The sequence below is a fragment of the Spinacia oleracea genome, chromosome 2 (genome assembly GCF_020520425.1).
Source record: "Spinacia oleracea cultivar Varoflay chromosome 2, BTI_SOV_V1, whole genome shotgun sequence".
NCBI lineage: Eukaryota > Viridiplantae > Streptophyta > Magnoliopsida > Caryophyllales > Amaranthaceae > Spinacia > Spinacia oleracea.
The window spans coordinates 25,565,660-25,578,991 of NC_079488.1; the positions used below are offsets into that span (position 1 = coordinate 25,565,660).

The 13,332-nt window shown below is 35.0% G+C and overlaps 2 protein-coding genes across 2 annotated transcripts; both read right to left on the minus strand.

The window, feature by feature from the left end:
- Positions 1-4,685: 4,685 nt before the first annotated feature.
- LOC110774826 (pentatricopeptide repeat-containing protein At5g57250, mitochondrial) lies at positions 4,686-12,624 on the minus strand. Its single transcript, XM_021979415.2, has 3 exons — positions 11,862-12,624; positions 5,749-7,437; positions 4,686-4,974 (listed from the first exon to the last, which is right to left on the minus strand). The coding sequence occupies exon 2, from the start codon at positions 7,125-7,127 to the stop codon at positions 5,835-5,837; it is 1,293 nt and encodes a 430-aa protein (XP_021835107.1). The 5' UTR covers positions 7,128-7,437; positions 11,862-12,624; the 3' UTR covers positions 4,686-4,974; positions 5,749-5,834.
- Positions 8,743-11,855, minus strand: LOC110774824 (pentatricopeptide repeat-containing protein At4g30825, chloroplastic). Its single transcript, XM_021979413.2, has one exon. It carries the CDS (start codon positions 11,674-11,676, stop codon positions 8,881-8,883), a length of 2,796 nt encoding a protein of 931 aa, XP_021835105.2. The 5' UTR covers positions 11,677-11,855; the 3' UTR covers positions 8,743-8,880.
- Positions 12,625-13,332: the final 708 nt, after the last annotated feature.

Here is a 13,332-nt window from a genome sequence, read left to right on the forward strand (position 1 = left end):
AGAGAGGGTGTTCGAATATATTACCTACTCGTTAGCACCCTTGTAATTCATGGTTTCATTTAAAAAGTTAAATAATTAGTTTATTCAAATGTTATATTTCGTATTAAATATGAGTGGCAATATGAGTGGCAATGGGGAATTTCAAAGCAGGCATTAGTTAATAACTTGTGCTTGGTGCCCGGGCGATGCCCGGGTTATACTTTGAATATCATACATGTGGTTGCAATATGTAAAATTTGGTGTATATTATACGCTTGGATGTTCCAAGTTATATATATTTATGTGCAATAAAATCATATCTAATGGTTGGCTAAGATGATAAGATATTAACTTTTATTTGATAGATCCCGTATTCGAATCTTATTGCGTTAAAATTTTGATGTATGTTATATGTGATATATATATTCCTTGCTAATCAGATGACGTAGCATGTTCTAGCTAGTAATTACAAAGAGGTTAAAATTTTGATGTATGTTATATGTGATATATATATTCCTTGCTAATCAGATGACGTAGCATGTTCTAGCTAGTAATTACAGAGAGAGTTATACGTGACATGTATAAGTTATTAGAGACGCCTTTTAGTATATATTTTTATTATTATTATTTTCAATGACAACAACTAAAAAAAGGAGTTATATGCAATAAATTAAAGGGAGTCACCTCGTAATTTACTCTATATTAAATGTGAGAGGGTGCACGGTGCATCTAATATGCTATAAGACAAGTAGACGTATGATAATGTCACAAGCTAGTTGAAAAGAACCATGAAACACTCACAAGCAGTTTGAGTCATTAAACTTGACTCGTTAAACATGTTATGAATCTTCAAAATATTGAGGAACTACGTTCAGATAATACATTTTGGAAAGTGTTGATATAACACAACGCTAACCTTTTTTATTTTTTTGATAGTAAAATCAATTCATTGATAAAAAATCATATGACATCGGCAAAGGCCGAAAATCTAACTTTAACAAATACATAGCAAATTGAATCAAACTAATGTTTCCTTCCTAATAACTACGATCGTGATGATATCTTGCAACTTGGTGCATCTCCCGCACATTTCGCTTTAATACACAACTTTTTTTTGGAGAAACAACCGAATAATTTGTTGTTGTAGCCGTAGGGATGGTTTTCATAAATTTGAATGTATTTGAAAAGTTGATACTCGTTGCGATCCCACATAAATTTGTAGTTTTGTACCAACAAACCAATTTTACGGTAGTCCTTCAGATCTGCGATCATGGAAATTAGAAAACAAAAAAGAAACGTCTCTCGCAAGAGGAGAAAAATCTTTGTCTTTTGGGGGAGAAAAGTCCCTCGCACAGATGAAGAATTATTTAGATCTAAAAACAAAATAAAGAAAAAAAATAGAGATAAAATTAAAATTTGGGGATTTCCACCGGTATAAACCGATGGAAACCCCCTTGAAATTCGTTGTTGGAGGATTGAGGTTTGAGAGAGGAGAGAGAGAGGAAAGGACGGCAGAAAGACTAATAGTTAAGTGGTTGATAAACTTTTTTTTTTACTCAACTCTAGCCTAAAATGAGAATTAACAAAGAGTGTATCTCATACACCAGCCGGCCACCAAAACCCAAGACTAAGAAATCTTCCAACCACACACTTCTTCTTCGCTCGTCATACAACCTGAACACCTTTTAGGAAGCTCACTTTCAATTTCAAAGACAATTAGGTTCAATAAAGATTTTGTTGAGCATCAGAGATATGTTAGAGTAGCGGGTATTTGTTAGAGTTGCGAGTAACGATTACCTGTGTATTTAACTATAATTGTTCAGTTTGATTAATAATGTTCATGTTCAATGCATTTTTGTAATTTTATTAAAAATGAAATATTAAGAGGTACCTTTTTTTTACGAGGTACACCATTATTATGATTACATAATTTACCAAGTTCTGTGATTGTGAATAGTTGCACATGCAGGCCACCCTTGACCTAAGATGGGGCTAATTAAAATAGAAAATTCTCTCTTAATAGGTCATCCCTTTTATGCTATGGAATGTCATGTTTGAAAGGTCAATAATGTCAATTTATATGATGAAGACATTATCTGCTTAATTGACATCTTATATCTATATTTTCAACATTATTCAATGCCCAATTTAGTTAGAGTCTTCTTAGCCTTTTCAGAAACTTTTTCAATTTTGTATACAAAATAATTTTAGTGGAAGGAACTCTTGATGAAATGATAGGATTTTAGTTGTTTCACTTTGACTATGTATACTCATGTATGTTCAACTTTGACTAATAATAATAATACCTTCAATTATCTATTAGTAAAATTATAAAAAGTTTATGATTGAAATTTTGAAAACATATGTGGAGACGAGTCTAACAAGATTCGAAGGCTATGCTTTTGTTATGTATAAAGACAAAGAAATTACACTATTCCTGTTCCTGGAAATTCTTTATGCTTAGAAATATGTGTCCAAAGTATGAAAAATTTGACAATAAATTTTCACTATTATATACTTCAAAACGTTATCATGTAAGATATTGTTAAATTGGACTCGGTATGCATTTTTAAAATATCAACTTTTTATAATTTTTTCACGTATGAAATTGGATATATTAGTGCTTAAATATTGTATTAGAGTCCGTGCAAATAGTAAGTGTAAAGAATATATTAAGGAACGGAGGTAGTATATGATAACCCTAAAAATGAGAAATATATTTTGCATAAGATTTGAACTCGCAACCTTCCATTTCAACAATAGAGCATTATCCAATTCAACTTTGACTTTTTACATGTTATCTTTGCAAAATTAATATTAATATAATACAAAAAATTATCTTGTGAAAGTCTAACATTATTATCATTAAATAATATAATAATTAATTATTATTCACGTAATAATTTGGGCATCGCCCATGCCCAAATACTAGTTATATTTAATAAGTTGATAACCCTGCAATTCTCTAAGTCTTTTTTAGTCTTTTATAATTTCAAAATGACTCAGACTTCATTGTAGCCAGGGAAGTCTATTTGGAGTTACGATAACGAACCTTTATGGGGTGTTTGGTTCGCAAACTGATATGGGGTTGGAATCAGGAATGATACCAAGGTGGTATGAGTTTGGAACTTGATTCTTAATTACATATATTTGGTTCGATTTGGGGATGGGCTTTTTTCTTTTGTTTGATACCTTGAGTAAAGGTATTAGCCATACCCACCCCCTTTAGGTTTCTAAACCTTGGGGGTTTGAAGTATGAGTTTGAAACTCTTAAAATTGTCAACCAAACACATGGTATGGGTTCAGACCATTCAAAACTCATACCTCATACATAGAATCCGCGAACCAAACACCCCCTGAGTTTTTTAAGTTTCGCACCATTGTAATGAAGGTCAAATACTAAATTAGGTCAATTTTAAAATGGCATACAATACCAAACCACCATAAATAATACTCCCTCCGTCCTACATTACTTGTTACACTTTTCTTTTTTGTCCGTCCTAGATTAATTGTTACACTTCTAAATTAGGAATAACCCCACAATTATTATATTGTTTCTCTCTTCCCACTATTTTTTTGTCCCCGTACTCTCTCCCATTCAATTAAAAAAATACTTCACTAACTCCTATCACGTACTTTTTCAATAAAATAATAATTGATAACCAAAAAACCAGTTATCACCTAAAACTTTGTGCAAAGGTAAATGTAACGAGTAATTTGAGATGGGGGAGTACTATCTTTTTTCTCTTTAAGATAGGAGTGGAACGCAAACGGTGGTTAAAATCTCTCTCTAAATTTATGGAGTAGTTAGCGACTCCAACAATTTTTTTTTGTTTTGTTGATATAACATAATCATTACAACACTAATCAGGAACTACATTACAAATTAAAACACGAGGGGTGGAGCCATACAATTTCTTTTTAACAGGATATCAAGAGTTTTCAGCGAGATAAGACAAACTTCTTTTAGAACCAATACTTATCCTGCAAAACCTAGAATTAGTAAAATTTGCGGGCCTTCTACCTCTTCTTAATCTCGGGCGAGAGTAAGGTTTTGCTGTAAATCTCTATTATACATTATACATTATACATTATACATTATACATTATACATTATACATTATACTATGAGAACAATACTTTAAGTACGTAGTAAGATTTAAATTTGCGAAGTGATATATAGGAGTACTGTATTTGTGAAGTGATGGAACAATGATTCATATGTATACTTCATACAAACTAGAGTTTTATAAATTCTTATTAATAAGTGGTTACATTAAATATTCTACATCGGGCTAAAAATTAACTTGAAAATGCTTAAAAGTTAACCCTATATATATGTAAAAGTTATCCATTTTAATGATAAAATTTTTCATTTTAATAAATTATATCTTCTAAAATTACTAATAATATATAAAATTGGTAAAAGTTACAAAAAAAAAGTGAATAAAAGCTATTTTATAATATAATAAATTTATTGTACACTTTATGCGTAAACTTTGGGAATCCGATTTTTACACTATTACTTCTGAGTTGTGATAACAAGACAAAAAACCGTTCTCTCACAACAAAAGTGTCAAAATCAATTTTTTTGAAGTGGGGAGATCGATCGATCCCACCTATTGTATAGTAGTTGTATTAGCTTGCCATCTTTGTAGAAATATACTTCAAATAAGAAAAAGGTACAGAAAAAGTAGGCCACCAACGTAAGAGAAACTAAAAGTGGATAAAATACCTTGACTTATATGGTTCAAATCCTTTCTTAATTCTGACTTTCTCAACCACTACAAGTTTAAATTTGCCAAATTAAGAATTTACAATAAATATCTGATGATCCAAACAGGACCCTCCTCAGTTGATCATCATAAATCGCAGTCAATTTGAAATTTTTACGACGAGTTTCGCAGAAATTGGTCTGAAGTCGATTTCGTGTGTCTGTGTTCCCGTTTCTTTCTTTTGGTGGGTAGCTTTGGATGAGCATAACATAATATGAACTCTGCAAACATAATAAGATAGGTTAGAAGAACTTTATACATACCAACTCCGAGCATGTGTAGTACAGCAAAAATGATGTTATTTCCTCTTTGGCAACACATACATATGCAGTGTTTACTTTCAGCAACTACTCCCATATACTTCGAATGTAATCATTGACTAGTTGTAAGGTTCCTCAATTATGATTAGATTCCTTCTGATAACAAAATTAATTCTTCAACGAAAAATGATCATCCATTGTCAAAAATCACAAGTACAAGAGTACAAAGAAAGAGAAGTAAAAACTGAAGGGGAAAAAAAAAGGTTCTTTAAGGCTCCGTTTGTGTTTGGCGTAAAACATTCTCATGGGAAACGATTTTCCCCTTTTCAATCACTTTACGTTGTTTAGTTTGGCAAAGCATGAAAAACAATTTTCCATAACTCCCTCAAAGGTGGAAAAACCTTTTCCATTTAAAAAGAAGGGAAACCACTTTTTCTACCCTACTCCTTCTTCCCCTCAATCATCAACCATCTTCTCCCATTTTCCTCTTTCTATTAATTTTCTTTCGAGGAACCAAACAAAGGAGAATTAGTTTGGAATTGTGTTTTCCTTTGGAAAATCAATTTTCACAGAAAACGTTTTACGCCAAACCAAAAGGAGCCAAACAGAGGTTGAAGGAGTCAGTGAACCACTGAGATAAAAAGTACTTATAACGGTTTGTTTTGACTGCCGTGTATTAGTGTGTGCAAACAATGAAAGAATAAGGAAAGAAGAAGGGACAGAAAGGGTATTTACCTGTAGGATGTAGCTCATACGCAGCATTACTTACTACGCACCCATGTACAAACCCAGGTGGCGTTCTATTCTAAGTACTGACGCTGTCATCTTTTAGCAAAACCAGAGATCAAAGCTTTTGCCAAAGCAGTAGCCCCTTGGAGATCACCCAGGGAACAAAGAGACGTCATTTGCGAGTATAAAGCATCAAAGTCCATTTTGTGGATGGAGGGGAGAGCAATAGGAGAGGTGGTTCGAACATTTTCCTCAAACGACACCATAGTTTTAAGAGTACTAGAAGCAGAAATTCTCTTGTAAGGAAAAAACATTGATCCAATTTCATTGAGAATGATAAGAGCACTCTGTATGCTTCCCTGTTCACACAAATCAACTACAAAACTCTCTATAGATTCCGTTTCAATTTCACTATCAACTCGATTTAACAAATCAAGAACAGATTCATCTTGAATCATTTCCCTTATAACGCTCCTTGCCTCTTCCATTCTACCCTTTGCACAAAGCCCCCTTACTAAATAAAGGAAGCCTAAAAAATCAGGGAAAATACCATTCTCTTTCATATCAACGAAAAACTGAAGCGCACCCTCCATGTTTCCCTTCAAGGAAAAGCCATAAATCACAGCACTTATGGTAAATTTCTCAGGCTTAAGAGAATGGTTCTCCAAACCATAGAGAAGTCTCAATGCTTCTTCTACATTCCCAACTTTGCAGTATCCATCAATTAGAGAATTGTAAATGTGAGTATTTGGTTTTATATCCTTGAGGATCATTCTCTCATACATTTGACGAGCATCCAACAAAAAGCCTTCTCTAACCAAAGCATCGATTAGTGTCCCATATGTAATATCCGAAGGAATTGTATTACTCATCTCCAATGAATCAAATAGCCGGAAAGCCTCAACAAGACAACTTTGACGGCATAACCCATTAAAAAGTGAGTTATAAGTGACTACATTAAGCCTAACTCCCATCTTTATAGCAAAATTACATAGTTCTAAGGCCTTTTCAATGTACCCTTCTTTGCAGAGTCCATCAACAAGGACTGAGTAATCAACCACATCCATACTAGGAAGATCATTTTGTGCACCCATGACAAGTCTGTACGCGTCCAAAGGTCTGCCTTGTGCTGTAAGCATACCAATAACATCAGGAGGAAAGTTTACCTTTAAATTGTTTTTGTGCAACTCATCAATGAGCTTAAGGGCACCATCTACATTGTTCTCCATACACAAGTAACGCACCAACATCTTCCCCAATGTAGGTTTAACCAAACCGTATCTCTTTACAAATGTGGCAAAAGCAGGTTGGATATTCCCATGATTAAATTCCTGTATAATACCCTGCAAAATTTTGTAGTAGCATTTGGATGCTCTTTTTGCCATTCAATTTTACAGCATGACAATGAAGGAACCTGAAATCAACCATGGGATGTTAAAACATGTTTTCAGGTTCCTGTAAACATAAAACCTTAGTTTCCACTTGACTGTTAACCGAGATAAACTGATTCACTGAAACCTTCCATATAATTATACGGCAGATACTTCACCCAAATATCAAAAAAAGTTGGATAGTATCCTGTTCATAAAATTATTCAAGTGAAAGATGAAAATATGTGAAGACCAAACCAGAAAACGGGCATAGTAGCAGTAGCTTTAGTTAGGGCTTAAAGAACAATTGTCATGCCAGCTTCACCTGCAAAGATGAATGAAATTGGTAACTGAATCATAAGAAAAACATTATAGGGTTATGCTTTGTCAATTGTCACAGCAAGAAATTTAAACACGCCCTTCCAGATCAGACGATAGGGATAACAAGCTATCAAAACACATTCTTAATGAGGATTGAAATATTGCAAGCCGCAAGGTCAGCAAATTAGAAAACAAGTCAAGTTTCTACAGTGAAAAAGAAAATGAGAAGTTTTGGAAGTGGCTTTGAGTTATTGATACATTTACGATGTTGAAACTTTTGGTGTGGAAGCCTAATCAGCAATTCTATAGCTGTTCGAACAAAACTATGTTAAAGCAGAATTCAGATTGGACAAAGCCGTGATTATTGTCAGAATAGTGTTGAGAAAAATTGATCATCAATTTAAGGATAGCTATGAAGAAAGGATGGCTAGGAGAAGTGATACGCTAAGTACTGTGCCTGAGCCTGCTTCAAGGGTGAGACTTGATTGGATCATCAATTTCATGACTTTGGTCTGGAAAGTAAGGAAAGGTAGTTTAGGTGCTTCCTACTTCGTTGCACACTCTGGGTCCTTTTGATTCATAGAGGTAGTTTTCAAGAATGATAATGTTTGGCTGAAGTATGGTGGTGGATGGATGTTGGGCTGCTGGTGTTCATGCAAGTAGGTGGTGATGTGAAAACCCCAGGAGAAAACAAGTCCCAGGGGGGAAGGGGGTGTTGTGGGGAGTGGTGTTACAGTAAAAAAGTGGAGGAACTCCAAAAACCAAAAACATAAAAAATAAAAATAAAACAAAGGGGGAAAGAGAATCATATAATGCCAATCAAACATTTACTAAGGGAATCAGGGTTTTAAGTTCTCTTTTCTTTTCTTGATTCCCCCAACAAAATGCCCCCTTAGAGTCTTCTACGTTAAAACACATTACTACTGACATAGTTACTGAATCCCAGGAAAAAGCTAATATAACTAGTCTAGCACTCAAGCACATGAACAAACTGTTACAGCTAGGATCACTGTCTAGGTTGCTAGTTGTTTGGTTCTTTCCATTGTTGTATCTCCAAAAAAAAAAAAAAGGATCCCAAAGGGTTTCAGCAAGTAGTACGGTTTCTCAGACTTTCTTTCGCCTCCCGTTCATTTCCCCTTCACCCCTCAGAATTAGCTGCCTGGATTAATTAGGCTTAGCATCTAGGTTGTTTGTTTGAGAAGAAAAGGTTGGTGTCTAAGTTACTCAGACTGCATTGTTAAGTATACGACACTGAACAAATAAATCAAACAGTTCCAGATAATACGGTAAATTGGTAAAAATACCTGGATTCAAAGTAACTGTGAGTCTATAGTCAATATTAACATCAAGAAGTCACAGAAACAACCACATTGTTTAGAAGCAAAGCTGAATGTTTATTTGTTAGATACAAACAAGAATCGAAGAAATAGAATGTGCAAGTAGTTCTTTAGCTAATTCCCATTTGCTTCATCCACAATGACCATCTAACAGCCTCTAGAAACTTATCATTCCTGCGCATTGCAGTTATCAAGTTGAGATAAGTGATCCTATCAGGATCTACACCATTATCTCTCATTTCTTTAATCACGGCAACAGCCTCTTCAACCATTCCTGCAATGCCATATGCCTTTATTAATGTATTATAGCTGCATAAATCTGGTCCTGGTCCATATTCTTTAAGCTCTTCCAACACCGCAGCAACTTCTTCAATCCATCGTTGTTCCCCATATATATTCATCAGTGTATTGTACGTATACTGGTCAGAAGTGTAACTTGACTCCTTAAGACTTTGCAAGACATCTCTAAGTTTCTCCATTTGACGTTGTTTTCCATAAGCAGCCAACATACAATTGTAAGCTTCAAGGGACACATCAAACCCATTAAACTGCATTAGTTGCACAGTTTTCGTCATTTTCTTTAAGTCTTTATCTTGACCATATGCTGCTATAAGAGTATTGTAAGTTATCACATCTGCTGATCCCTGTTTCTTAGCCATCCAAAAGACTTTTCTAGCCTTCAGGAAAAATTTGGATTTCCCATACACATCCAACATTACATTATAAGTGATAGTGTTGGGGGTGAATCCTTTTTGAATCATCTCATCAAAGAGCTTGGAGAGCTCATCAACAGGCAAAGCATGAGCGCAGCAATTTATGACACAATTGTACATTTCCTGGTCCCAATTAACCCCACTCTTCAAGATCATATAATACAAGTCTGCCAACTTATCTTGTTTATTGCATCTCTGATACACTCGAAGCATGTCGCGGAACAAATAAATATCAGGAATGATATTTGTGTGATTTTCCATCTCATCCAAAGCATAGCAAGCATCTTCCAATAATCCGAATTTCACATACATCCTGACAACAACACTATAGGCAATCATGTCCAGAGAAAGACCGGAAGACTTTAACAGCTGGTAAGTGCTGTCTGCATCAGAAAATTGATTCATAATACTATAGATGTCAATCATAGTCGAAAGAATATGCAAGTTTGGCTTGTCCTCAGACTTCGACAAACCGGTAAATATTCTGACAGCATGTTCAAGATGGCCCAGTTCCTTGCAAGAACAAATAAGCAAATGGATCAAATTGTCCTCAAAAACTGGGTCCTTCCAGTGCTTAAGCTGAAGAAGTTTAGTAGCATCATCCACCAGAGAGTGCTTAACATATGCCATAGCCAAGATTGAGCACGCAGTTTGATTATTCAGCACATGATTATAGAGAGAACCCCTCAAGATTTGTGGCAGTCTATCAAACCTTCCACTCTTTTCATAAGCTTGTATAAGAAAGCCAAGAATGGAGGAAGGTTGGCAACCCATCTTCACCATGTCATCAAGAATTATAAAAGCACCATCTTCATCCTCGTGTTTAGCTTGCAAATTTATTAAAGAGTACAAATTAGAGGAAGTTGGTGTGAACCCCAGATCTTTGAGCCTCTTATAATACCATTTAGTTTTCTCATTGTTCCCGGTTCTAGCCCAGCCTTCAATCATGGACCTGTATGTGGTTTCATCAGGCTCCAGGCTAACATTTTGTAGGTTATGGAACATGTGTTCAGCAGTATCCATATCGGATATCCTCCCGTACCCAGTTATCAGCGTGTTGTACGCAATGATATTTGGGGGGAAACCAGCTTCGAACATTGAAACTAATATACCTTCAGCTTCTTTAAGCTTCCCTTGTTGGCTATAAGCATTCAGCATAACCAACCAATTCTCAAGATTCATAACAACTTCATCCTTGTATAACAGATCAATAACCTCTTCTGCTTTGGTGTGCAAACCAGATCGGGTGTAAATAGTGATCATTGCTGAGTATGCAGATTGGCATCTAATATTTAATCTCCGCATTTGGGAAAATGCAAACTCTGCCTCCTCAACATTCCAACCTTTCTGGTACAAACTCATAAGCATACCAAAAGTTGCAATATTAGGCTCAACATCATACTCCAACATCATACGGAACCATTTAGCACCTATATCCACAACCCCCTTCTTAGAACAAGCATAAATGATTGTATTAAAGACCTGAAATTGAAGCTCACACTTCGAATCCAATCTCATCTCCTCCAACAATTTCTCTGCCGCATCCCAATCACCTCTCCTTCCCAATACCCGCAAAACCAAATTGTAAGCAATTGCATTCCCTAATAACTTCCCGTTACTTCTCATCCAGTTGAAAATTTTCAATGCTTTCCTATCTTCGCCCCTTTCAAGGCCTTTCAATATCTTATTGAAAGAAGCTACACTAGACTCAGGTCTAATACCATAAATGCTAACATCTAGTTCACCGCAAACATCCTCTTCTTTCTGATTACATTTTCCTACATCATCAAGCTTCTTCAAGCTTTGCTTCTCTTTTCGCGATTCACTCACACCCCCACCACCACCACGAAACCTTTTCCCCGTATCTCTAGCATCCACCACACGACGACGACTAGGCGAATTCCTATTCACGGGAGTCGAATCCTCATCCCCTAAATCATTCCCAAATGATATAACATTACTATCAACCTTACCAACATTCACTGAATTTTCCACTAATTCGGAATCGAAACGAGAAGCCTTAACATGGTTCAGCTTGGAAACGGCAAAAATTATACCAAACCCACTTCCATTGGCAGTATTTAGGAAGTGGGTGACTGATGAACGATCAAATAATTGAACAGAACTTGGATAAAATTTAAGCTTATTTTGTTCATGAAATTCAAGAGAAAAAGAGAAATGCAATGAAGCCATGAAAAAATTGCACAAAGACCACAAAAATTACTCAAGTTAATAAAAATTAATTGTCACTCAGAACATCTCAAAGCACCAAACAATTACAAACAGGTAATTCAGTGATGCGTATAAATATGAACCCTAAATATATATGTACGTATATATAAAGAGGTGAGAGAGAAAAAAAAGTAGAGAGCACATACCTTTGAATTAGGATAACGGGAGGTTGAAGATGAGGAGGAAATTAACCGGATAATCCAGCGGCAGATCCAGACCATGGGTACAACTCGTACAAGAAGTTCAATTAACCGGTGAATAAGCACGGTAAGTATCGAACCTTGCCCCAAATTCTCCCTTCTATCCGTAAAAAACTAAAAATCAAATTGATTTTATTGTACCTTTTTTTATTTTCTTTTTATCTTTACTTTTTTTTATCAAAAAGTCAGTTAAATGATTTTTATGTAATATGAAAAATCAATTTCTTTATTTTCGTTAAAATCAAAAAATAATTTCTAAAAATATGTTAATACTTAATTAGACTAATTAATACATGAGTTTTGTTAATTTTCTCTCTCCTCTTGCCCAACCACTCACCGGACCACCGGACCTCCCTCGCAACCACCAACCCCATTCCCAGTCGCGACCACCCTCCGGTAGCATCCAGTCGTCTACCCCTCCGTTCTCGCGAACCCACACCGCCCTCCCCACGCGCAGCTTCATCTTCATTCGTTCTTCGTCGTTGGATTCGCAGATCTGTGCGACTAAGGTGGGTATAAGGTGGTTTCGCGGCTGGAAAAGGTGGTTTCGCGGGTGGGAATGGTGGTTTCGAGGATGGGCATGGTGGTTTCGAGTCGGACAAGGTGAAATCGCGGCTGGGCTGCCTGGTTGCGGTGGCTCAGGGAGGTGGTCTGCTGGCCGCGGTTGCGTTTCTTCGGGCCCAAAACCGTCTTTTTTTAAAGTTTACAGAAATTAAAGTATTTAATTAAAAACCTGCAATAAATATCACAAAACATATATTGTCTTGGTTGTTTATGCTACTATATTGTTTAAAATAAACATTATTTTAATTACTTTTATTTTAGTTTCATAAAATATTAATCTAATCTTATTCAGATAAGTGTTATTTATTCATTTTGGTCATTTATAGTTGAATTATTTTATTTTTCTTAATTTAATTTCCTTTTAATAACTCGTGTTTTTATTATTTATTTTCATTTATTTATGCAAAGCAAGAAAATTATATATTCGTTTTATTTATAATTTTCTAAACTCTCCCCTCGGATTGTCTTATGTAAGGTACGTGCTCGAGATCCAAGTCACATATTCGAATATCAACTCAATTCATAGAACAGTTTACACAAATTCTTATTTATAATGGGTGTACAATAAATATTGTACACCGGGGTAAAAGTTGACTCAAAATGCTTAAAAGTTACATTTATATATGTAAAAGTTATCTATTTTTTAATGATAATTTTTTTCATTTGAATAAAATTATTTCTTTCAAAATCACTAATAATGTTATAAATTAATCATTTAACCCTTTAAAATGTTTATGTATCAAATTTTTAATTTTATAATATAAAAGTTACAGAAAAATAGGTCAAAGTTACAAAAAACTGCATAAAAGTAATCTTGGTGTACAATAAATTTATTGTACACCTTGTGCGCGCA